The 25,597-nt window shown below is 40.6% G+C and overlaps 1 protein-coding gene across 4 annotated transcripts in view; it reads left to right on the top strand.

Annotated features, from left to right (window-relative positions):
• fbxw7 (F-box and WD repeat domain containing 7) overlaps positions 1-25,597 on the top strand; it is a 129,329-nt gene that overhangs the window by 88,770 nt on the left and 14,962 nt on the right. For 3 of the 4 annotated variants that reach the window (XM_084931681.1, XM_084931680.1, XM_084931679.1), the window contains 6 exons: positions 16,291-16,373; positions 17,882-18,023; positions 21,031-21,165; positions 23,482-23,605; positions 23,783-23,919; positions 24,537-24,650. In XM_084931681.1, the coding sequence (XP_084787807.1) occupies positions 16,291-16,373; positions 17,882-18,023; positions 21,031-21,165; positions 23,482-23,605; positions 23,783-23,919; positions 24,537-24,650 (735 nt within the window). Of the gene's footprint in view, positions 1-10,319; positions 10,897-16,290; positions 16,374-17,881; positions 18,024-21,030; positions 21,166-23,481; positions 23,606-23,782; positions 23,920-24,536; positions 24,651-25,597 lie in introns of those variants that run through there. The other variant, XM_084931682.1, reaches the window with a different exon arrangement.

The raw sequence follows: 25,597 nt of genomic DNA, 5'->3' as shown, positions 1-25,597 counted from the left end.
AAAAAAAAAAAAAAAAAAAAGACGACGATTGTACCGCATTTTGATCCGGGACGTAATCTGCATGAAAACAAGCGCTCACTCTTCCTGCTCAACAAATGACAAGGGCGGAGCCTTATACCACGTGATACAGAAGCTGTGCCGTGTGATGCTAAAATTAGCAGGGAAAAAACAACGGAGAGCACGTCAGGGATGACGAGAAAGTGACAGGAGAAAATCCGTCCCGGTCAACCACCCAAACATCAATAACGGGAACCTTATACAGCGCTTCCCTATACACGTCGAACTCACGCAGGCACAAAGAAATTACGGAGGCTATTACTTATCACCTGACCAAAGATATGGCTCCCATCAACACTGTGCAAAACGAGGGATTTAGGAAAATGATCAACACCCTAGACAAACGCTACACAGTGCCGTCCCGCAACTATTTTTCTGTTGTTGCACTACCTGCTCTATACACGCAGTGTCGAGCAACGGTGGAGACGGAATTTCAAGCAGTACAACATTTTGCGGCAACAACAAAACGTGAGACATTTGTTGTTTTTGTGTTTATTTATTGTTTTTATGTTCAGTCTCAACTGTTACGTGATGTTAGTTGATGTGCAGTTAATAAGTGCAATAAATATTTATACTGGAAAAGAAAATCGTGAGAGAATCGTGATCTCAATTCTAAGCCAAAAAAATCGTGATTCTCATTTTATGCAAAATCGTGCAGCCCTAGTATATGGCAAAACCTCTAGCACTGGCCCTAAAATTGTATTCAGTATTTCTAATAACCAACTAAAAAATTTGCGTGCCTGTTCCCCAGCAGGTTTTAAAATGGTCACATTTGTCTCTTACAGTAAGCTTCAAGTTTGTGTTAATTGTTTGTTTTCTGTCTTTTTTGTTGCAGTAGTTTTTTTTTCTTCCACTTCTAGTTTTTGAAGATCCTACCATAATTTTCTACCTGTGATCTTTATTTGTTGGACTGACTGAATGCATATGTCAGTAATCATTGCATCTCTTGTTTAAAGGTACTACAATAGTTTGATATATGTGTCTGCTTTTGCATGATAGGGGAGGGGGATACAAATAGGCTTGCAAAGCCCTTCATGGTTCACAGCTCCTCTTCCTTTCCTGAAATGAAACATTTATGATCCTTGATCCTTGTCATTCTGTATAGCCTTTCAAATCTTGGGAGACATCTATGTTTTGCTATCATCCATCCATCTATCAGTCTTGCTCAAAAAAATTCATCAGTTTCCTCTTTTAATGCATTATAGCATGACCAGATCTTTTTGAAAACAGTAAGGTCCAGTGTTTCCCTAGTGTATAAAATATCTAGCCAACATTTCTTTTCTTAACTTGCATTGCCTGAGCCAAAAAGGTCACTCAATCCTCAGTCCTACCAGTACGGCAAATTAAATGGTGAATATGATCCCATAGCTCGTATGCTTCCTGAACCATTGCTTTCCTTGTGATTTTCTACTCGTGCATTCTTTATCCTCAAGCACTTTTTTAGTTTGCCTCAGGCTGTTTTGTTAAGTAATAGTCCCATGTCCTTTGCGATCACTATTCTTGTGTGGGTTTTTGTTAATGTGAAGCATTACAGGAAACATTTCACTACCATTTCTGAGTTGCGGTACACCCTTGGTAGAATTTGACAGAAACAATAGCAAGTTAATACAGAGGAAAATAATTCCCTTAAAGGAATTGATCTCAGTCATTCGTCGATTTTCCTGTTTATAATTTGTAGGACATAGAATAGGAGAGGGAATAAATTTCTGTGGAACTATTCTAGATTAGGTAGGTAGGTAGGGTACATTTAACCAGAATTATTAAAAATTGTGCATGAATTAAAGTAATATGCTTGTCATTTAGCATGCCAGTGCTGTAAAAACCTACTTTTACAGCAATATAGCAACCACAAAAACATGCTTACTTTAGTCATTGATATTTGAGGCCATGTCCACTCCACACTCTGCATGCAGCTGTATTGCTTTTATGTTGCGTCATTCTTATTAACCAACAGAGGCCCATGTTAGAATGTCTAAATGTTCATGTGCTGCCTGTTTGATCTCTCTCTTTCCAAATGAAGTTGTTTGAATCTCACTTTGAGGCATCAGACATGAGAGTTGATAGCAGTCAAGTCTAGCACTAAAAAGGTTGCTATCACCCACTCTGCTGGTGGGCCACCACAGATAACGGTAATCCCGAACAGACACTTTAGACAAGAGCCTTGGCTTTCGCAACATGGCCGGTGGACACGTCTAAAAAAGATCAAATGTACCCACCACTTATCACAAACTGTATTGCGCATCAAAATGCGAGTCACGTATTTCACTGCTATCAAATGTTTATTTTGTTCACCTCTCCACTAACCTCGGCTAGCTTGAATAAGACTGACCAAACAAAGGCTGAAACTTTCAGCTGAGCAAACTTGAAAGATGTTCGGCCTGCATTTTTTCCAGATGAGCTCGTCAGTCAGGCTCACCTGCCAGAAGGACTCGCCTTAGTTTGATTCTCAGAAAAGGCAGAGGCTGGAGCTACACCTTGTCCTCAAGACGAAATTGCTTGCTCTGATGATTTGTTTACTCTTTGAGCTTCATTATTCAGCAAGTTTACACTCAAACAGTGTCTCGGCAGTGCGAGAAAGCTGCCATGCAGTCTTTGTTCTTTTATCTGATTGTTACAATGAAGATGTTACAGTCTGTAATAGAGCTGCAGCTATTAATTATTTTAGTAATTGCATAATCTATCAATTATTCCATCAATTAATTGGATAAGAAATAACTGTCTCATGAATCAGCAATAACTAATATTCAAAAGTGAAAACATAAATGTCTTTCAAAATGAACTGTTCATAGGTTTCCATTTTAGAAACTGCAGTGTGTTTAGGTTCATCTGTCAACCAAACGTATTGTAATTACCTGCCATGATAAAAGTGTACTTTTAATGTATGTATTTTTTACACAAAGTATTTCCTTAAGTGCAAAACTATCTAAATACACTGAAGTACAGTCAAAGGTCAAAGTCAAATAACATAAGATATATATGCAGTCTAAACTAAAGCAAAAAAAAAAAAAGTAGTTTTACGGTCTTCCTCGACGGCATTGGAGAATGTGGTGGCGGCAGTGAAGAGGAGTGAGCATATCCGCATTCTGAAGACTGCCCTGTGCTTTGATGCAAAGTCTTTGTGCTGCTGAAAACAAGACATTATGATGGTATAGACGTTAATTAATAGTGATAACTCTGTGTCCAACCTAACAACCTTCAGGTCAGTGGCTTAGCATTTTGCTGGCCAATCTTTTTTTTGTTTTGTTTTGTTTTTTTGAAATGGATTGTAAAAAAGCTTCTATTTTTATATTTTTAAATATGAATGCAAATAATATAAATATGTTATATATAAAAATATACAAAATAAAGGGTGAGAACAGGTGCTTTTGATGATGATTTGGGGTTAGGGTTAGCATCGCTGCACCATAGTTGCAAGTTCTACAGCAGTTGATGTCGTTAACATGGTGGTAAAGGAGTGATTTAAAAGCTGGTTAAACGACTTGACATGCCAGGTAGAAAATGTATTTGTTTGTCTCACTAATGTGCAGCTCCTGCAGTTACTGAAGTTACAGTAGTTTTTGCTTAGAATTCCCCAAGAGAGTGCAGCCTAGGCTACTGTTTTGCTTATATTTTACTTATGCTGTGTCACTGCTATTGCATTGTAATGCTGCTGGCACCTGGTAGCAGTACATTCACACTCGAATAGGTAGCCTGTCATCAATGACAGTAGCTCCTTGTAAAAGGAGGATGGAAAGTGCCCTTCATTTTGTTTGCATCTCGCAGGCAGCAGTATTTATTACTGTAACCACTGATGAAACATTGTTCAGTCGTTTTCTTTTAATGTCATCATAAATCATATAACTTCGAGGCCATATTGCCCACCTGTAATATACACAGTGTGGCTGAATAAAAGGCATGTTTATGGAGCCACAGTGCATGTGATGTGCTAAATGTAATTTCAATCCATTTGGTACTTTTGACCTTTTTAAGTAACATGTTACATTCTAGATGTGCTAGAAGAAAAGTTCATCTTCTCGTAACCATCCATATTTTGTTAAAATCAGCATTGCCATCCAGAGAGCCACGCTGCTACCTTGCCTACTAAATCTTGATGCTAATGCTTAAAAGAAGGGTAAATGTTCATTATTTGTGCTTAATTCACTGGTTATACCAGACGGTTCAATAGCATCCTCTAATCTCTGATCCGCTTAGATAAAGGTTAAATCTCACTTCAGATGTTTCTCATGCACATTTCCTTTTGAAACCTTTTATTTGGAACAGCAAAGAAGCAAATTACTGCTTTGTTGAAGAGATAAAGAGTAGTATGTGTAGACTGTGTTCCAGATGAGATCAGTATCAGAAGAGGGGAAGTACCAAAGCCAGCTTGATGAGCGAGTTTGTGTAGCAAGTTCAGGTCAAGGCAAGCAACCGAGCCACTGTGAGAATGTCCCCCACACAGTTTGCCGCCACCTTCTCAAGCATATTTGGGGATCCTCAGATGACAGGCTAATTGGCACTCTGATTCATCTAGGATAGGAGAGTGATAATTCTGGACGATTAAAGAGGTTTATTCACTCTGTGGAAATGTTGATGCCAGCCCTGGCCAAGTTTCACCTGGCTCATCTCTCACATTTCCATAACATTCTTTCATTTCTCAATGAGATAGGCCAGTCCAGGTTGTATCCACATGCAAAACCCACATAGGCCTATCATGGGAAGAGGATTAAAAAGAGAGGGCAACAGTATACTGACCTTTTTCCTGTACAGTTTGCCTTCACAGGTATGCACACACATATACCACTTAAGGGCACATTAAGTTATTGGATAAGTTTAATTACTTCAAATGAATGGAGCCAAAAGCTACTTTAAAGCTTTCAAAGCATCCCTAAATAAATATTGACACTTACCAGCTACCATTATCATCTAGAGCTATACCCACATTTTCAGGTCTTTTGGTTTAACATTTAGTTTTTAATTTTGGGATTCAGGTTTTTGTTTTTGTGTTTTTTAAACTCTAAATGTATACAATCTCACCTTTGGTGCTGGACATCTTGCTCAATATACTTCAGTTCATCTCACTGTTGCCTTGTTAACTTTGTAGCTAGATTTACTGACTGTTCATATCCCTTTAATAACTTTTTTTTTAACAAAACTTGCCTAGCAACAACTCCACAAGATTTTGCTCTCCTGCCTCAGACATTTTCTCTCTGCAGCACTCTGTACAGGGAGTGGCAGAGGAACGGGCAGTATCACCTGTGAATGAGCTTTCGGCACATGTGCAGTGTTTTGGTGGTTGTTGGAGGAGACTGTGTGCCGTGTAAGAAAGACTCTGTCACCTTCCTCTCTTGCAGAGATTTTCCATACTCTGCCATAGTCTGTAACATGGAGTATGAGTATAATATTTTTCAGACAACAAAACGAGGTAATAAAAATCAGGATTATTAAAAATAAATGCCTCTAATTAAGCTGAAAGACTCGTGTCCTACTCGAACCATGTCAGCAGTCACCAATTCCTCCACCCGCTGGCTGAAGCTTGGGATATTCACTGATTGCTACTGACGTGCTTTGGGCACTCTGATGATGGCCTCAGGGTTTAGCTATGATGCCTTTGATTGGACAACATAATGACTGAGAGCATCATTAAGTGGCAAAGCGACACAATTTCAGTCATTGATTGCTTTGTCTTCATTGCCTGTGCTCCTATAAAATGAACCCTTTGGGAGAACCAATGAAACTGAGTCCATCTAAAGTTATAGAAGCTGTAGTTTGCCAGGACGTGCATTTTTCTGCGTCTGTCATTTTCAAACTTCAGAACTGTACTTTTGCTTTATTTTATACATGAAAGAGATTAGCTGATAATGCTTTTTCTGGCACTAAAATTACCACAGTTTACACATAGTTAAAATGTGCCAAGTCTCAATTTTAGAAGTTTGACTGAGGGATTTAGAGGAAAAATAGAAAAGCAATTTGTGTAGATTTATTATTTCTTATCAGATGTCATTATGCCCCAGATTTTGGGTTATGTTGCCATTCTTTCAGAGATTTGCAGAGCTGTGAATTAAGAAAGGCTACTGGTCAACTCATTTATAAAGTGTGAACAATTGTTACCCATTTTGGCTTTCAATCTGCAGATTTCCATCTATTCTGGGTATGTGTTGAGGCCAAATTGTCATTTTACCTAAGCACCCACACTAGACCACAATGTTTTCTATGGGGAAATTAGCTGCGTCTGCTATTTCCCTGCGATTGTTTCTGTGGTCAGTGTCAGTTGTACACAAAGGGAGGAGACATTATGGCTGTTGTTTCCAGTAATATTGTTTTATGACAAAACAGGGAGGCTGAACAGAGATCTGGACATCCCAGTTCTGCATGAGATGTAGCACCATTACAGGTTTATCTTTGTAGTTACCTAACAAGAGCAGAAGTGCACAGGAAGTCTGAACTTCTGTTGAATAAAAGAATGGCCGCTGTATTCAGGAAGCCTTCCTTTGTGGTGCATGCTTTATCTTCATCTACTTTTTACTGCAAACACCATAGAAAACTATTTTCCTTTTTGTACCAAGTACAAAAATATGAAACTTTTACATGCCTTCTGCTGACCAGGTTATGCTAACTTCATCAACAAGGGAGAAATTCCTCTTTTGGTTCTGTTCATTTGTGAATCCCAAATAAAATGGAGTGTTATTTATGGCCAGTATTTGCTCTTATGTCTTCAGCCTTTATAGTGCATACACATGTGCCTCTGAGGGACAAACACTGGATACTGTCTCTTTGAATGTAATCATTCTCACTTTAGTGTTGGAGCTGTAATATATATTTGTCTTCATGTTCATTGTGATGACCTTTGCCTGTTATTTTCTCAGGGCTCCTCTACTTCTATACATTATAAAATGCTACATCTGCGTCCACTTCCACTTTCTAAATAATTGCCGATAACTGCAAATACTGACCTCTGTTCTCCATTTATTTTTATTTAAGCCTATTGATGTCAAAGGGGAGATGCCTCAGCCTCTTGCTTTAATTTCTTTCTTTTTTTCTTTTTGACCTGAACCCTTCAAACTTGAATGTCTCAGTCGCGTGGGTGGCTGTAGGATATGTTAATTCAACTCCATGCAGATGATGCCATTATTATCCACCACAGAATGCCATGATCCATGATTTCCTTATTCATTAAACCTCCCCCACACGGATTGCATCTGTCCAGTCTGGCATGGGGATCACACTTAACCCATTTGAGGAAAATCTACTGAATGCAGACCCCCTGCTTCTCTCTTTTTTTTTTTTTTTTTTTTTTTTTTTTTTTTTTTGTCCAGAGAAGACAATCGCACAATGACATGACCCCATTTAGTGATGCATCGCTGCCCAAGAAGTATTTTCCTCCTTCAAGTTCACCACCTCACATTAAACATTTTCTCAAGAAAGCCCCTTTCTCCTGTAGTTCAGCTTTTTTCCCACCAACATCTGTTGATTGGAAATCGTTCCAGTCACCAATTCTGCAAAACAGCTGTGAGGCTTTACTTATTACTCCTCTAATTAGTCAGTGTTTCACTTATCACAAAGTGCAGCAATTAAATTATTGTGACAGCTTCCTAATTAAGGATTATTTTTCTCAAATTTTCTTATTTTCTGCCTAATCGTTTGGTTTCTGGTGTATATTTTCCATTTCTTTTTTAAGCCCAAGTTGTACAGATAGTTTCAAAAGTTTAGTTTGAGTGACCAGCAGCCTAACAGCCAGAGATATTTACAGAATATTTACATATTTACAAAACTTTGTATTTGAGAGGCCACAGCTAGAGGGCTTTCATGGCTGTTCCTTAATTCTGTACTTTATGATTAATCTAGTAATTGTTTCAGACTTAAGGCAATGTCTATCATTTTAAATGTCAGTATTATGGCCTTGCTTCTAAAATCTGTATATTTTAATGCATATATTAAGTATATACTAATCCAAAGATTATCAAAAACTAGATTGATGTGAAGATCAGACTAGGTAGCCAATCCGAGGATGCTCATCTTACCTGCAGAGTTGTACAATATCTGAGGCAATGTGCTAAAAGCTTGGCATCAAAGTTGTCTGTTTATGCACAGTCGAATAACACAGCATTTGCATTTATCCACAAGCATGCTGTGCTAAAACGAAATTACTATTTTTGTACATCTTCCTCTGTTTAAATATTCCAGCCCTCCCATCAGCAACTGATGGGAGGGCTGTAACCTGTTTGTCATTTGTTGATTATAATGAACAAGATTTTTAAAATGCAGTTTGCTTTGAGAAGACGACACCTGCTTTGTGCAGGATTTTGGTTTTGATAAGCAGGAGACTGGTATCATAAGGGAGGGGGCCTGTTAATGCTTTACCAACTGGCAGAAGGAGAGTGACAAAGGAGGCCACGGACCATTCAAAGGCCACCGTGCAACCCTGCTCGCATACCAAGCATTCCAATGTGCTGTGTAAAGGTTGGGCCGGCCGATAGCATCGAGACAGCCTTTCTCATGAGAGCCACCTTAAACACACACACACACACGCACACACACACGCACGCACAGAGCTCCTAACCGCTTTGTCTCATGCACCCTGACGTCCACTGATTTGAAATCTTTTGTGTTGGTATTGCTGTGGTGTCCTAGTGTCTGTAATGCTTAGATTAGCCAAGTCCCAGTATACCTTGTATAAAACAATAAATCATGTATCGTACAGTACCCTTTAGGCACATTACAATGCAAAAAAAGCCTCAAGATGTAACTCGGATTGTGCTAGATTTTTTACCAGGCATCTCTTCTTTGCCAGCTTTAAAATTCCCACCTGTGCTAGGTCACTCTGTAATTACAGGTGTAAGCCAGGAGAGTCTGAAAGGCTGCCAGATCTCAGTGCTCAGTCACCTGTGAATAGAGCCCATCCCATGACCCTTCATTGTCTCTGCAGTTTCAATGATCTGAAGCTGATGTCGTATGAGGTCAAGTGTTGCAAATGTTGGATACCACTTGAAACGAATGGTGTAGTACAAACTCTGCACCAAGTGTCAAAAACCTTTTTGTAGGAGAAAATGTTGAGAAATCAGAAAGGATTGTATTGTCGTGTATGACCAGTCATGTTGTCCAAATTACTCCAACAAATGCATTTGAATGTGTTTATCGTCAACGGCTAAGCAGAGGAGCATCATTGGTTTGTTTACTTGGTTCGGTGTTCCGGTGAGCAGAAATCTCACTGGAACATTGAATGTGTTTTGACAGATTATCTTTACCTGCTCAAACTAAAGCTCCCATTTTGAGGTTGTGGATTTTCCCATCTCTAATCATAGTTGTAAAGCTATCAGCAGTACATAGTGTTTGTAACTGGACAGGTGCAGTTGGCTATTATCTGCCATCCTGAAATGCAAATACTGTCCTGCAGGAAGCAGGTGCAGCAGATATAGATTCATTCACATATTGCCTGATTGGTTTTAATGGCTGACTGTTTTCTGTCATGTGATCTGTTGACAGTCATTTTAATGCAGCAGTCCGGTGCAGTATCCGTGTAAAGCCTTTATAGAGCCAAAGCATGTGCATGTTAAATTCCTGTAAAAATCCAAATTACTCAATGGCAATACTGGGCATCGGCTTTGGCAGAGGTGTGCGGTCTGAGTGCCTAGTGAGAATTGAACTGTTGCTGGCCAATATTTAGCTAATTTGTTTGTCTTTTATAATGTCTACCTTTGGGTATTACTAATATATCAATCACTTGGGTCACTTTTTCTAGGCAGAAACAGCCAAATAAGCTCTCAACGTTTAGGTTTTCTCACATGACAGTGAAAGACATGTTGGATTTGTGCTGTGAGTGGAATAAAACAATAGATTAAAGGAAGCAAGTCAAAAATGTCACGGGCCAGCTTTTACACTTTCTGATATTTTAAAATATTAGAATAACCTAAAAATAGCCAGATCATTTACAGCGCTAATACTTAATAAACAGATATTTTGTTACGTTTAATTTAAAATTAAAAATTAAAAAAAAATCCCCATTTTAGTGATGGGAAGTGAGCGGTGTAGTGAGAGGACTTTGACTTTCCATCAGTGCGTAATAAATGTAATCTTCAGTATAATTTGACGCAGAGGATGCCTCTTGTGTTTTTTGGAGCTTGCAACAAGTGTGTGTGTGTTTGGCGGGGGGTCCGCCTTTGATGCGACGAGTGAAGACAAGTCCGTATCCCACCTGGTCTGTGTGTGTGTGCTGCCTGTCGCCTGCTACGCATATGTCCCCGGGTGCTCCGCTCGCGGAGGGATGCGCTGCGCACAGTGTTGAATGCTGGACTGCACCATTCCTGTCGTCTCCAGCGGGGAGGCTGTAATCCGAGCCCGTTCGTAGGAGCCGTCGTGCAGCCTGCGAAGAGGAAGAGGGCACTGCTCTGTGCTCTGACGCTTCTCTTCCTGCACTCCTCCCCCTTTCTGCCGAGTATCACCCTCTTTCTCCCCCTCATCTGTTCACTCCCTGCTCGGCGGCGCACAAGCCTCCGGAATCGTCGCAGTGCATTGTTCACCCATCGACCTAGCCCCTTTAAGTCGACGTGATACGACGGAGCTTTCCCCCCTCTTTCTTTCTTTCTTCTACTACTTCTTTTTTTTCTTTCCCCCTGCTAATGTCTTTACCGGTGGAATCTACTGCATGCACGCCAGTCCGGTGACGTGCCCGAGCATGTTCACATCAGAGCCAGCGTCGGATTTACCTGAGAGTACACTGCCCTCACACTGTCAGAGCGATCTCGCCGCCGCGCACGCAGATTTGGACTTCACCGATTGTCACTGAGAAGCAAAGGAAAAAGGGGGGAAACACACCGGATTACAAGGATGGGGTTCTACGGCACTTTAAAGATGATTTTCTACAAAGTGAGTAGAATTTCTTCTCGTATTATCCGCCGTGTCACCTCCGGCACATCCTCATCTTCTCTCCGTGTGTTTGGCTCGCTCTGTCGCCCACATTATCTTTGACGCGCCTCTCGCGGCAGATCGTACGGCCACTGCGGAGGATGGACAGCATTGTAGCAGACCCCCAGAGATGCCTCTTTAATTGCCCAGGCCGTAATGTTGTTAGCGTTGCGTTAAAATCTTTTAATATGCTACTAAGCCGTTTGACGTCCTTTCCGTCATAGTAACTTCGGCTGTGTAAATAAACGCTGCCACCGCCGCGGTTCCGGGTGACATTCATCGTGTTGGTGAATTTGTTGTTGCTTTGGGGGTGTTTAATTCTGCAATCCCCGATAAAAATGTGCTTATAATTAGGCGCTATACACTCCTGAATGGAAGGAAGCCCCCATTTTATTTATTTTTTAAATGTATTTCCCCCCTTACCTCCCATCAGTGTTGGTAAGATGCTCTGCACCTGTACATCAACTGTGGGTCCTCCCTTTCACAGACCCTAGTAGGTGCTTGAGCAATTACACATTTTACGTAATACAGCGCTGATGGAGCACCATGTATGCTTAGGTACATTCAGAAATAAGGGCTTCAAGCTCAAAGACGCCCAGGTTCCCCTGCAGTCCTGCCCAGTTTGCAGGGTTGTTATGATTGTACATTATGCAGCAGTGGCTATCTCCCACTGACCAAAGTAACTGCTTGAGATGCATGCATGCATCAGTCTGCCTGCATTTGCCTGTTGGAGTAGCCAATTCCCTGACACTGTGCACTTGCCTCAGGCTCCAACTGCAGATAATGGGTCACTGTGTCAGACAGCGTGAGGTAGAATATCCTCAAGGATGTTGGGTGTATTATGCTGGATTGCAGCCATAAAAATCGTCCTCCCTTAGCTGGAAAATGCAGAGTACAAACAAACGCGGGAAAACAAAAAAAAAAAAGCATGAAAGAGAATTTATAATTCAGACAATGTAAACAAATTCGTTAATCGTGTATAATTTTAAAACGTGGTTCAAAATATCCCTTGGGGTGGGGGATTTTTATCCAGTTAATCCTAATAATTGCGCGAGAGTGTTGTTAATAGATGAATAGCGCTTCATTGATTTGAATGTTCATGCTCATTTGTATTCTCCATCCATTTTAAGGATGTACTCATTCTCAGATGTATCGGGATTTTCAAGTCATCCTGCAGAGCGCAAATATATTAGTGCTGCTTGCGGGGCTCGTAGTAGCAGACTCTCATTTTTGAGGATGAATTCAAACCCGTGTTTCTGATTTGATTGCAGTTTTGGTCCTGGAAAAACTCCTTCAACTAGCTCTCAGATCGCAAGCGTTTCTGTGCCTCAAACAATGCTGATTGAAATGAGGAGAAACTCTTTGACGAGTGCTTGAAAACACAATTTGAAAAATGAGAAAAGCCTTTTCTCGTGACTGATGCTGCAGGATGTAGTCGCCGTTAAAATGAATCAACACATTATGTAAGAATGATCGCTGTCTTTAAAATATCATTAACTCTCTGCATATCCATCTGTCGTGCTTTTGGCCAGATAGGGAAGTGGGGGTGGGGGGGAAGCCAGAGGAAGGAGGGGGACGGCTGATTGGTGGTGATTTACAAACACTGTGTTCTCTGGTTACCTTTTCCCAGGCTGAAGCTGCAGAACAGGCTGGTTACACATTATTTTTTCATGCTCGCATTTAGTTTGAGGTTTTCTTACATGTGTGTGCACACACTCAAAGCCAGCCAGCACTCCCCTCTCTTCTCTCACACTCTGAATCACACACACAAAAAACATACGCGCGCGTGCGCGCGCGCACACACATACACACCCTCTGCATGCATTCACACACCCAGGCTCTCCTTGGCTACTGAACTGCCATTGCAGTGAGATCACCACTTTAGGAACAAGGCAGCCAGGTTTAAGAGCCCAGTCTTAACAATCCTGAATATCTTATAAACCCCTTTTTATACTATTCAGCAATCACACAAGCTATAAATGTAGACAAATGAAACGCAAGCTATGTACCTGCCTAGCTTGGACTACATTTGCATTCTTGTTGCCAAATTTTCGAGTGTCTTTTCTGTACCTCCCCCTCATGAATTACTTCAGGTTTTTATGGTTCCTCCCTATGAGCTTTCAGCGGCTTCACGCATGAGCTGAGTTGTGAGGAAAGAATCACAAATCATTGGTCAGATCACAGTGTGGTGTCCATCCTTACCTGCAGTGCACATTGATGTGCTAATCATGCACATGTGTTGTATAAGCTCAGACTTTGGTTGCCTGTCGGAAGTTTCAAGGCACAGTCTGTAAAGATTAAAAACTAAGGTAGGAATCCGTATCGATCAGAAGTCCATGGCTGCCAGTGCAGATGTGCTGCTCGTTATTCAGCATTTCTCTGGTCGTGGGCAAATGTTGCTTCCACATTCTTTTTTTGTGTGTGTGTCACTGTTCTCAACATTCACATGAGCAACCCTCACATTTAAAACACAGTGAACACCAACACACACACACACACACACACACACACACACACACACACACACACACACACACAAAATTATAGTGATAAACAAAAAAACACACATCTTTGAAGAGAAGCATGTAATCATTCCACTGTAGCGCCAGACAGTATGGAGTCAAATGTCCAGTGGTGTTTTCCTGTGTCGCATATGAACTACAATAATACACCAAAAAAAATGCATTGTTTGTGTCAAAGGGGAAAAAAGTTAAATTTACATTTGGTTTCTGGCTTCTACGCATAATCATCCGATTATACAGTTGCAGAAGGGTTCAAGGAGCAAACTTTCAGGTTGTGTGTTTGGAGCACAACAGGCTGGACTGTAACTGTAAACGAACTGTTGCTAAATACCTTTGACCCTAAACTGCTGCGCCACGAGTACTATAATCTTGTGAGAAAATCATTGATGTTAGAGCTGCAGTGATGAGTTCAATAGTAGGGTTAGGAGATGGATTGCCGTTTTTACTTCACCATAAGAAAACAATCACCCCACACCTGTCATTTGTTTCAATTTCAGGGTTTGTTTTGTTTTGTTTTTTAATACTTTTGGATGGCTGAGTGAACAAAACACACATTAGCATTTGGCTCCGACATCTTTACACCCATCAGATCCCTGACAAATATTCAGGGATGGGTTTTGGATGTGTTTCAGCCACATGCTGAACAAATACCTTTTCAGAAGTTAGAATTTATGACCTTTTAAATGAAGTCTCTTGTGCTTGGCCTTGCAGTTTTTTGTTTAGTTTTTTTTTTTTCTTCCTTTTTTAAGCATTACCATTCGCCAGTGTTGACCTAACATGACCCCTAACCCTGAGCTGTACCTTGAGATTTTAACAGTACTATAACTCTTAGCTGCTCCGCTTATCGTTCTGGTGCTTCAATTGTCAATCCTTTATTGGAGATGACTCAAATTAAGAACAAGATATTGTGCATTAGTATATAACATAACTATTTTCCCCCATAACGACAATGAGTTGACGTCCCAGTTAATATCAATATAGATGTAGTTTGACGACCATTACAATGTGTTACATGTTTTCCAAGGGTAGCTCTAGTAGGCTGTATAGGCAGAGATCACATCACTAACCTCCAACTGAATCCCCTCGCCTGAATGTGATGGATTTTCACTAAATGTTTCGACAGGCTGTTTGTGTTTCTGCCTTTACAAGAAAAAGTTCTGCTGCATTTGTGGCAACAAGCACCATCAGCGAAGTGCGGCCACACTTTTGAGTGTTTGATTCTCCCCACCATCCTCACAAAGATCAGGGTCTGTGTATGGATGGGTGAGACGGAGCTGCACCCACTCTTTGCGTGCAGGCTCTCAGGAAGATACAGAGAACCCTCTTCTGCATGGGAGCTAGTAGAACTGCATCAAGTCTTAGTAATGCAACTGGTCAGGTAAAATTTATAACATAACTTTTGCACCAATAATATATTTGAAAGCCATACTGATGACAACGGGGCGTACTGATATTCCGTTCCTAGCAAATTAGCCCCGGGACGTGTTTAATACTGGGTTTCGGTACCATCGATAGCTAGTTGATGTTAAAAAGTTGGGAAACTAACACACTTTATTTATTGTTTTTAATGGATAATATAAAATAACAGAAAAATAATGGAAAATAAGTTGAGAAAATAATAAGCTTATAAACTGATAATGAAAATACTTGTTTCTTGCAGACTTGATGCATAATTAAAGTGCATTTTGAGATATATATATATATATATATTTTTTTTTTAACGTCATACTTTTGCTGAAATTACAAAGGAGCTGGGCTACAAGGATAAGGATCGGAAAAGGATTTGGTTTTGAATCCATGGGTTTACTTTTAAATCTACAAAAGCCTTCACTGAAATATGAAATATATTTAAATATTAAAAAGAACAAGGCCAGGCTGTTAGATTGTATATTGTTTTGGCCACACACTAAAAATCAGTGTTCATTTATTCAGCTAGATTGTTTATTCATGAGGGACTGGAGATGAGATGGTGATCACTTGCATGTGTGTTGAGAAGCCTTGCCAAAGAAAGTGGCAGGCATGGGATGAGGAAAATTGGCTTGCCCGGGCCTCTACACAGGCTCCTTTGTTTGCACGGTAGGGTAGGTGGTAACAGGGACTGGGTGGTGTTGCGTACGTGGAGGTGATGGAGAATAATAAAGAACTGACTTGCTTGTTTTTTCTTCTGAATTATTGGCGCATTTCAAAGAATAAACCCTAGTACCTGCTTGAGAAACTTGTTATACTTTGTGGTTATTTTGTGCATACAGGCATGCTTTATCCTTTTGAGTTTGGGTGTGAGTGCGGTTACCTATTATTGCATATTATTGGATTTCTGGTTGCTCAGTTCTCTCAATCAAAATTAAACACAGCACTGAAAAACACCTTTTCTGTGATGTGCCATCTCAGAGTGTATGCTGAGCTGTGTCACGGACAGATTGGTCATGTCTCTGTGCTTTGTTATGGCACATGTTAATTATTGAATCTCCAGCCCATGCATAAAAGTTTAATTTTCCATTTGCATAAAGCTTTTGCAAGACTGTGCTGTCTGTATTTTAATATGCAAAAATTCAGACGTTATGCTAACAAAGTCTGTAACTTGCAGGAATAATTTTCTGCTTCCAGCACAGTTTAAAAAAAAATAGCTCCCTGACCCGTGTCCCTTCTTGATTTTCTTTTCAAGGGCTAATGTCTTAGAACTAAATTGGTGTAGATTTTGTTTCTAAAAGAAAGTTACCAGAATGGAGTTGAATTTATGTCCAAAAGGTTGCCTCTAGCTTTTAAATATAAAATTTCCCACTTTTGTGCTTTCACTGTTACTAAGGTTTTTGTTTCTCCCCTTGTTCTTCCTCAGATGAAGAGAAAGTTGGACCATGGTCCCGAGGTCCGATCTTTCCCTTCAGGAAAAAAGCCCTGCAAAGGTCCAGAGTATCCGAGGTAAGAGAGCTTTTTCTCTCATAAGGCACCCCAGCTATCCACAGAGACTCATTTCCCTTGTATTTTTGTTTATCACCTTAGGATCAAAAAGATTATGGTAGAAATTATAAAGTAAAAATTCTTCCTCCATTGTTTTAATGCTGAACATGTTATAATTGGGACCAAGGCGAGGAGTAAAAAATGCCAGGAGGCATGAACAAAGGTTTGCATTGTATATGTGTAAACAGAGGGATGCTCCCTCTTCCATTCTGTCTGCACCATCCAGCCAGCCAGTGGTCCCAGATGTTTCTCTTACCCTGAATATTTAATGCCCGTGTTCACATGTAGCTCCATTAAAATTCAAACTGAACACAGCCACTTAACTGTAAATGTTGCTATGTAACTCGCTCCGTCTCAGCTTCCTCTCCCATTAAAAATGAATCAATAATGAAATCGACCCCCAGCTTCCCATTTTGCTGTCAGCAAGAAGAATGTGAGGCATCGAGGGTGCCCAGTGGATGGCTTCTGCTGCTGCCCTTACATTACAAGGCTACATGGGTACACTTTGAAGTCCTGTGCTGCCTTCCGCATCCAGATACAGCAGGAGACTCTGGGCCTGAATAGAAATATGTGGGACTGTGCACACTTTGAAGTCTGAGTTAGAAATAACACTTGCCATTTTATTAAATATACATAGCGAGAACAAATGCACCTCTGCAATAAATCCCGTCTCCGTAAAGGTTGTATTGATCAGTTTTTGTTGAAATGGTTTTAAAGAGGTGTTGATTCATTGTAATGAACATTCTGGAGGTTGTAGCTTGTGCTGCTGTATGGTGATGAATTGCATTGCATTATACAGAGAGGCCTTGTGTTAATCAGTCGGCGCTAATTCACTCAGACAAGGTGGACATTTTTTTTTATTTTTTTTTTTAAATTGCAATGCTTTTGTGAAGAGTAACTTTTTCTTACTGCAAATAATTATTTTTTTCTGAAAGTAATTACGATGTGATAAAGATCTACTTGTAGAGTTGCTGATTAGCTTGAAAACAATAATAATTTTTAAAGTAAATGTCAGTTTAATTGATTTAACCTATGACTTGCCAATAATAACGAAGAATGGGTTTAATTAAGAAAATTGCACTAAAGTAAAAAAAATTGAAAATTAAAATTTGCCTGCAAAATAAAAGCTTGGGCTTGATTGCTGTCATAATTGTCAGAGATAACACAAGATGAAAGTTGAATGTAAAAATGTTTGTTTTTTTTTTGTCCATGCCTGATTTGATTTAGCAGAGTTTGCAGCAAAGCTTATTTAAAAAGCCCCTTCATAATGTGCTTCCTGTTATTCTCATTAAGAATATGCTGGGATGTGTAAAATTTACATGTGTTTTTCTTAATTGCAGTGACAGCAGTGCTTTTACAGCCTCCACACCCCTACTTAGACTGCAATTTAGTTACGCTATTTGTCTTTAAAGGTCTCATATCAGCATTGGTCTTCAAGATGCTTTGTTTCCTCCCTTTTAAAATTACAGCCCGACGGGAATTGTCCCATGTCCGGCCACACCCACCACATTTGGCCACATCAGAACAGCCAATGGTCAGGGGCAACAGAGACGACGTATCACCTCAATCCAGCCACCCACGGGTCTCCAGGAATGGCTCCGAACATTTCAGGTGAGCGCTCTGGAGTCTTTTTCTTTTTCTTTCTTTTTTCCCCACTCTTGGGCGATTCTGAACCCTCGAGGAAAAGCTCATCACAAAGCAGATGTTGCGTCCAATCAATGTTCACTTAGTCTCCGAGATAATTGCTGCCTTGTTGTTGTGGCCCAGCACATTACCATAGGCACTGTAGCGTGGAATTGGGATTAGCCGTACCTGTTCAGACTGAAAAGCAGAGTTATAAGATCACATTAGTCTACTCTAGACTTTTTATTTAACCTTTATTTAACCAGGAACTCCCGCTGGGATTAAAATCCTTTTAAAGGAAGTCATGGCCTGTGCTTTTCTTCTTCTTCTTTTTTTTTCTCTGCGATCCTCTGAAATGGAGATGTTACTTCAGTGTGAATGTCTTCCATGAGCAAAGTTGGCATAAAAACTTTTGTCCTCTTTTTAGCCACTTAAGTAATTAACTGTCATTTACTCTAGAGACTAGCAAAGACATGATGTAATATTATAGTTTACACCCTATTTATGGTAAATTTCCTATGTTATCATTGTCTGATGGATACAACCTAATAGAGTCATTTCTTTCATGTTAAACTTAAGCGCTAATGACTTCAAGGAAATGGGATGTCATTTAAACATATTAGCCTGGATTGGGCCTCTCTGATTTTCTATATAATGGGTTGCCATGGATTTCATTACCTAAGAGTTTAAACCTATTATCTTTGAACAGCAGGGTGAACCCGTGACACCTTGGTGTTTGTTTTACATATATTAGTCCTCAGGCCAGAACATCACTCTGCTCTCTTTAATCGTGCAGCTGAAGCTACAGGGAGATAAACCTCAAGTTCACATTCTGTACATTCCCCAGTCCAGTCCAAGCCTGCATGCAGCTCCCGTTAGTGAGAAACACCTCTTACATACGTGCACGATCACCGAAACCTCGCATATCACATCCCAGGATTAGTTGGAGATTTTTAGAAATGGGCTTATTTCTCCTTTTTGTCGAGTTAAATGAGGAATCTGCTGCCACTCGTGTCTTTAGATGAAATGTAAAGATACAGCAAGTGGCTACTTACATTAGCTTTGCAGAAAGAGTGGCAACAAAGGGAAACTCTTAAGATGACTGTGTTAAAGGTAACAAAATCCACCTAATGTCTAAAGCTTATTCATTAGCATATCTCCTTTGTTTAATTTGTACTCGAGCAGAAGTGTAAAAACAATGGGCCTCAGTCTTAATTGTTATTGTCATTAGAACTGGTGTAATAGATCACATGCTTGCCTCTTTAGTCTTTATAGCTTGTAGAAATCCTCCTTGTTGTAATCTGTTTTGTTCACAGTTGCTGTTTTTAAAGAAAGTTTAGTTTGAGGGGCTATATGAGAAGCTTGGACTGTTTTTTGAGTCGTCCGGGGGTTTGTGTTGCCCAGGTCTGGTCTACGGACTGTTTTTCTTTTTAAGAAAAAAACACTTTGTCAAGCTTAAATTAGAAAAAAAGCATCTTTGAAAAACACTGCAGGCTGTAGTTTGAAAGTTTACTGGACAAAAAGGTTCTCAGCACTGGTTGGGAACTGTGGAGCTCTGGTGTTCAGGTTTCTGTGGGAGTGCAAATTATCAGTTGTGAAAACACATAAGTAGCTGTTGCACAGCCCCCTCCCTCCCTCTGTCAGGGAGGGGGTCTCTTAACTGCCTGATTAGCTTTAGAACCAACACCTCTGGCTAAAGCTTTTAGCTGCCAAATTACAGGTGGTTTGCGTATGCCAGATTTTCCACCCTGCCTCGTAGCCTGTAATCATTGTCTGGATTTCAGTGCTCCACAGAGGGGAAAACAACTATGACTGTGGGGTCCAACATACGGTTAGAGAGCTACTCAGCAGTAACTGAATGTTCAAGCAGAAGAAATAAGCATGCTGACTACTAATAATGGTCTTGATGGAGTCTAGTTCCCCGTGTTCACATTTTCCACTGCTGGAAATATGCAGGTGCCTCGAGCAATCCGGTGCTGCAGTGGAGGGCACGTAGGGAACATTAAGGTGTCAGGCATCCTGCACAAGGAAGGATGCTTCCAAGGCGCTCCAATCCAAGTTCAGACTTGGAAGAAAAACTTACACAAGAACACGTAGGCGTCATTCTGTTCCCACAATGCCCCAATGCTGTTTTCAATTTGTGCTACTTGTGGATGTTTACGAAATATGCTGCTAATGGTGTTAAACTAGTCCACTGCCAGGTGGTTTAGAGCAACCAGACAAAGAAAAAGGCACACAATTCAGAGGAACAGACCGAAATAAAAGCAGGGAAGGTACCTGTAATCTTTGTAAAAGTAGCAGGGACAGTTATTGTGGTTGGATAAATAAAAGCAAAGTTCATAAAATCACTTTAAAGTCATATTATTTTAACATAAACCTTCGGTTCCTCTGGGTAATCTCTTAACTTGCCTCATAGCCTTGGCTGCAAAGAAATGTTTTTACAAGTGGGTCACTGTTTTCTTTCCTCTCCTCATGCACACACAAGACACAATCCTATATTTAAATTGAAGGAAGAAAAAGCTTTGCATCTGTTTTATGGGAAACCAAATGCATTCAACACATTCATTAGGCTTCAAGGTAAATTACAAGAAAACTCCATAAAGCTCCTCTTTTTTTCTGTTGCTGCAAAGTCATCAAATCCTGCTAGAAGCTCTGTAAACCCTAGATTTAAAATTAACTTCTTGTCATACATTTTTTCCCCAAGCATAATACATAATGTAGCGGCGAGGGAGAAAGTTTTGATCTAAAATAACATTACATTTTGCTGTGATGTTCTGTACATGACTGACACCATTGCACCTCTGGTGTTTTCTATTAAATTGGCCTTTTTTTCCCATTGACCCAGGCTTCGACTTTGAAACAGCCACATTTAATGGTTCCCCTCTTCAAAGTAAAGTCATTTGAATAATTTCAATTTTCTCTCTCTTTGTGTGTGTGTGTGTGTGTGTGTGTGTGTGTGTGTGTGTGTGTGTGTGTGTGTGTCTTCGTCTTCCAGAGCTGGACTGGCCCAGAGAAGCTGCTGGCGCTGGATGAGTTGATTGATAGCTGTGAGCCCACACAAGTAAAGCATATGATGCAGGTGATCGAGCCGCAGTTTCAGCGAGACTTCATCTCCCTGCTGCCCAAAGAAGTGAGTTCCCCTCACGCACCTTGTCCCCTCTGCCTCGGCTTCCTGTGTATTCTGACCTGAACTCCCACAAGAAGCTTTTATATTTGTTCTCGAATAAACGCACCTGAAAAAGACACAAGGCAGTCGTCTCAGCCTTGATCGTCCGTCGCGGTCTTCCCTCGCATCATTTTAGGGCATCCATAGTGGGTGTCTTGTTTTTTGCTCTACATCATAACTGACAAAACAAACAACGTAAAGTGGCACGCTGATAATGTGACATAGGGGATTCTTACCAAATCGGCCTCAATTTGCTGAAGCTCGTGTAGCAGATCAGAGACTTCACACATTGTCTGGCAGGTGTCAGGATTGAGGGTGGGTGGGGGTAGCGTGGAGAGTGAGGCAATAGGATGCAACATTTCAAGGTGTTGGTGTCACTTGCTCTAAAGCCAAATATACAAACAGCTTTATGTGTGTTTGCACCGGTACATGAGACCTCTCCTTTCATTCTGTTTCTCCTTAAAAGAAAAATGAGCAAAGAAACCAAACAACAACAACAACAAGCGGCTTTGACTTCTTTTGATAATCCCACCTCTCCTCCTAGATCCAGCTCCAGGAAAAATATTAGGTGTGGCTGTCAAGTAATTTTAGCAGGACGGTCCCTGTGGGTTACACTTGAGATACAGTCGAAATTGAAACTATGAACAGATTCTGCAGAAGGCTGAGTGTCAGACTTTAAAAGCAATTTGAGATTGATTTGTAAAACTATTAAAATATCCTCCGGCCTGTAATGATGGCCGGCTTAGATGGGCTTTGGGGTGATTCAGGTATAACAGTGACTTGAAGTAGATATAACTGTGTAGTGTAACACATTTAAACCAAGGAGAAGAGATGATTGAACAAATTAAGACTTACTTTTGACTGATTAATTTTGTGTGGATGAATCTAGCATATTAATTCACTATAGCTGAATAGAGTATAGACAGATTCTCAGTCACTATTATGGCTCCATCATTAATTAAAATGGAGAAGACAACTGATTAATTGGCTGCGATGGAAAAGCAATACGAGCACATCACTTTGAGCTGTCAGAAATTATATATGATGACGACTTTACATTTTTCTCTAAAGTTTTCAGATCAATAATAATTGACAGCCGGAGACCATCCTAAGTAATTTGACTCCATGCTGATGTTCGTGGCAACACACCTGAATTTGTTACTCTGTCGTGGGGTCGCTGTCATCTCATATTGTTGTCGGATAATGAAAGAACAATATTTACACAGCAGCTTACGCCTCATACTGTCAAATGAACCCGTAATCCTTTTTTATGCAGATGCACAACAATCTCTTGACCTAACAGGTGATCCAGCTCATTGCTTTTGTGCAAATATATATGTATTTGAATTTGATTGTTAGTGGAACAAAAAAGCAGGTGATTGTCTTTCTGGTTTATGCTCATTTGGTTCAATGAGCTGTAGCATTATACCTCCGCTGAGAAGCTCAATGTAAAAATTTTTACAGACATGTCGACTCATCTCAACGACTGTTGTACAAGCTACACTAATTATCCTGCATTTGTTTTCTTAGATTTTTTCCCCCCTTATTCCTTTTTTTCCTCCTATATTTGTTCAGCACATCCACACTAAAACACTTTAATTGTATCATGTGTGTTGCGTTTATGCCTAGAACCCACACCATGTCACAACTTTAAACCCTGACTTTTGGGGGATAGTTTTAGTTTGAAAAGTCATTAATGTGAATTTGGATGGACAGAAACGGGACTTCTGGAAACAATCATCCAGGTTTTCATCTCACAAGACTTAAAAAAAAGTAGACCTGTCATCTTCTGCTTTTGGCTAATCCCATTAGCTTCAATCTCACCCTATCCCTAGCATCCTCTTGGAGAACACCTCCTGCATGTTCTCCTTCACTACATCCATGAACCTTTTTTGCGATCTTTCTCTTATCTTCCTACCTGGCAGTCTTCCACATCCTTTGTCCAGTATGTTCACTATCCCTCCTCTGCACATGTCCGAACCATCTCAGCTTTGCCTCTTTGTCTCCAAACAGCTGAACCTGAGCTGTCTCTCTAATGTACTCATTTCTAATCCTGTCTCTCCTGGTCAAGCTGTAAACTGTTAGTCTGTTCTTCTTGGTCAATATATGATGTACATTGTAAATGTACATCATATATTGACCATTAGGTTATTGAAAATGTATGTTATGTATGTCACCTTAAACTGTTGTTTACATCAACTGTAGAAAGTTATAGCTTCTTTTTCCTCCCCCCATTACTGCTTTACACCTTTCACATTGCTCGTCCTTGTCTTTCAACAGCTGGCTTTATACGTGCTGTCATTCCTGGAACCGAAGGACCTCCTCCAAGCAGCACAGACGTGTCGCTACTGGCGCATCCTTGCAGAAGACAACCTGCTGTGGAGGGAGAAATGCAGGGAAGAGGGTGAGCCTAACTGTTTGCAACAGATGCAGGCAGACAGACACCATGCAGTCGCCCAGCGGGAGCAGTCTGAAGCGACTGCTGTGCTTAAAATTGTGGTTATTCCTGTTTGGAAAATGCACTTTTATTGAAAAACAAGGACATTTTAGTCCAACTGGCTTCTTTTCTCCCTTCTCACAGGTATCGATGAGCCCCTTACCCTGAAGAAGAGAAAAATTGTCAAGCCTGGCTTCACTCACAGCCCCTGGAAGAGTGCCTACATCAGGCAGCACAGAATAGACACTAACTGGAGGAGAGGGGACCTCAAATCACCTAAGGTAGTTTTTCTTTCGAACTTAAATTCCCCATAGGTTAGAGGAGTTTTACAGATCTGATCAAATGGCCTTGAGGCACAGAAAGATGGTTCAATAAGAGTCTGAAGTGTTAAACTGATGGAAAGTTAGTGAACAGTCAGGTCTGTGCTCCCAGGTATTTGTTTGGAATATTAATTGAGCTGGAGCACAGGAAAATCTTATTCTCCTTCACATTAAAGACTCGCTGTCTCTTTTACCTGTTCAGAAGCTTCTCATAGAGCATGACCAGCATGCTGAAGCTCATCCTTAATGGAACTTGTACGCTGTAGCTGTTTGTGAAACGGCTGCAGGTCATTTTAGGCCGCGACTGGCATAAATTAGTTCCCCACGCTCGTTATAGTCCTTTGCATATGCAGTGTGCCCTGTCAGTTGCTGAGCTCGCAGTCCTGTGACCCACTAGCTGAGACTGAATGTATGCAGCACTGCTTAAAGCACTGTGTACACCTGCAGCGCTTGATGACATTTTCACTTTGATGCATAAGAAGTGTTACTGTCAGCATCATTATTTGCGTTGTCATTCCACATCAAATCTCCCTCCGTGCCCTTCCCGCTTCATCTCTTTTCATGTGTCCCATTTAAAGGTGCTCAAAGGCCACGATGACCATGTGATCACCTGCCTCCAGTTCTGTGGCAATCGCATCGTCAGCGGCTCTGACGACAACACGCTGAAAGTCTGGTCAGCTATCACAGGAAAGGTAAGAGTTGAATACTGTTACATTTTGGATGTACGCTTTAAACCTAGAGCAGAAGAGAAGGGAGACAGGCACTAATATGAATAATGGGCTGTTTGCTTAATCATACTACTTTTTACACTCATTGATTAGAAGTGAAGGAAACAACTGTGTTGAATTGATTTAAATACTGTATCTTTAGTGCTCCCACTGATATAATTTTGCTTTACACTACCACATAAAAATCTTCCTGGGAAGACTGCTTTCTGTCCCAGTCTCTCCTCTCTTATATTTATCTATTTTGCAGACTTGTAACACAGCCCATGTCCACATGCGGTGTTAGTATTCATAGCTGAAGCTGGTGCAGACACACAGGCGTTGTGCTGCAGCTTTACGCTGTGTATTAAAAAGAAAGGCAGTGGTTGCTCTGTGATATTGGAGAGCGCTTTACAGATCGTGGTAAATCACAACACTTTCATGCCTCAATGCTGGACTCCTTTCTCAAAAGAAGTTTTCACAAAAAGTCCTTGATTATTTCTCTTCCCAGTCTATCCCTTTTGCTTTTTTTTTACTCAGATAAATGACATAAGGCTGGGCTTGAACTTGGTCTTTAAAAATGAAAACTTTCAAAGCAAAACCTCTCAAAGGGGGAAAAAAAAAAGATGTTCTGCATGATCACAGTGGGCCGTTTCGGCCTCACTTTCGCATGTAAAAGAGTTGAGTTTGCTTTTCATTGATGCGGAGATTCGGCTGAACACATAAAGTAAAGTTGGCTCTCCCCCAACTGGTGATTACATGCATATCAGTCACAGTCACATTTGCTGATCTGAACAGATCTCGCCAAGGTCATCCGATAGGCATGGAGCACAGTTTGGCTCTCCTACACCCAAAGACTAATATCTGGATGACAGGTTGCTGAATTATAGCTGCAGTAGCTCCATATTGGTGGTGGAAGCCTGTGATGAGTCACA

This window comes from Perissodus microlepis, chromosome 6 (genome assembly GCF_051167445.1).
Source record: "Perissodus microlepis isolate ML-2025 ecotype Zambia chromosome 6, ASM5116744v1, whole genome shotgun sequence".
Lineage (NCBI taxonomy): Eukaryota > Metazoa > Chordata > Actinopteri > Cichliformes > Cichlidae > Perissodus > Perissodus microlepis.
The sequence above is the reverse complement of the archived record's forward strand: the minus strand, read 5'-3'. Positions and strand labels throughout refer to the sequence as shown.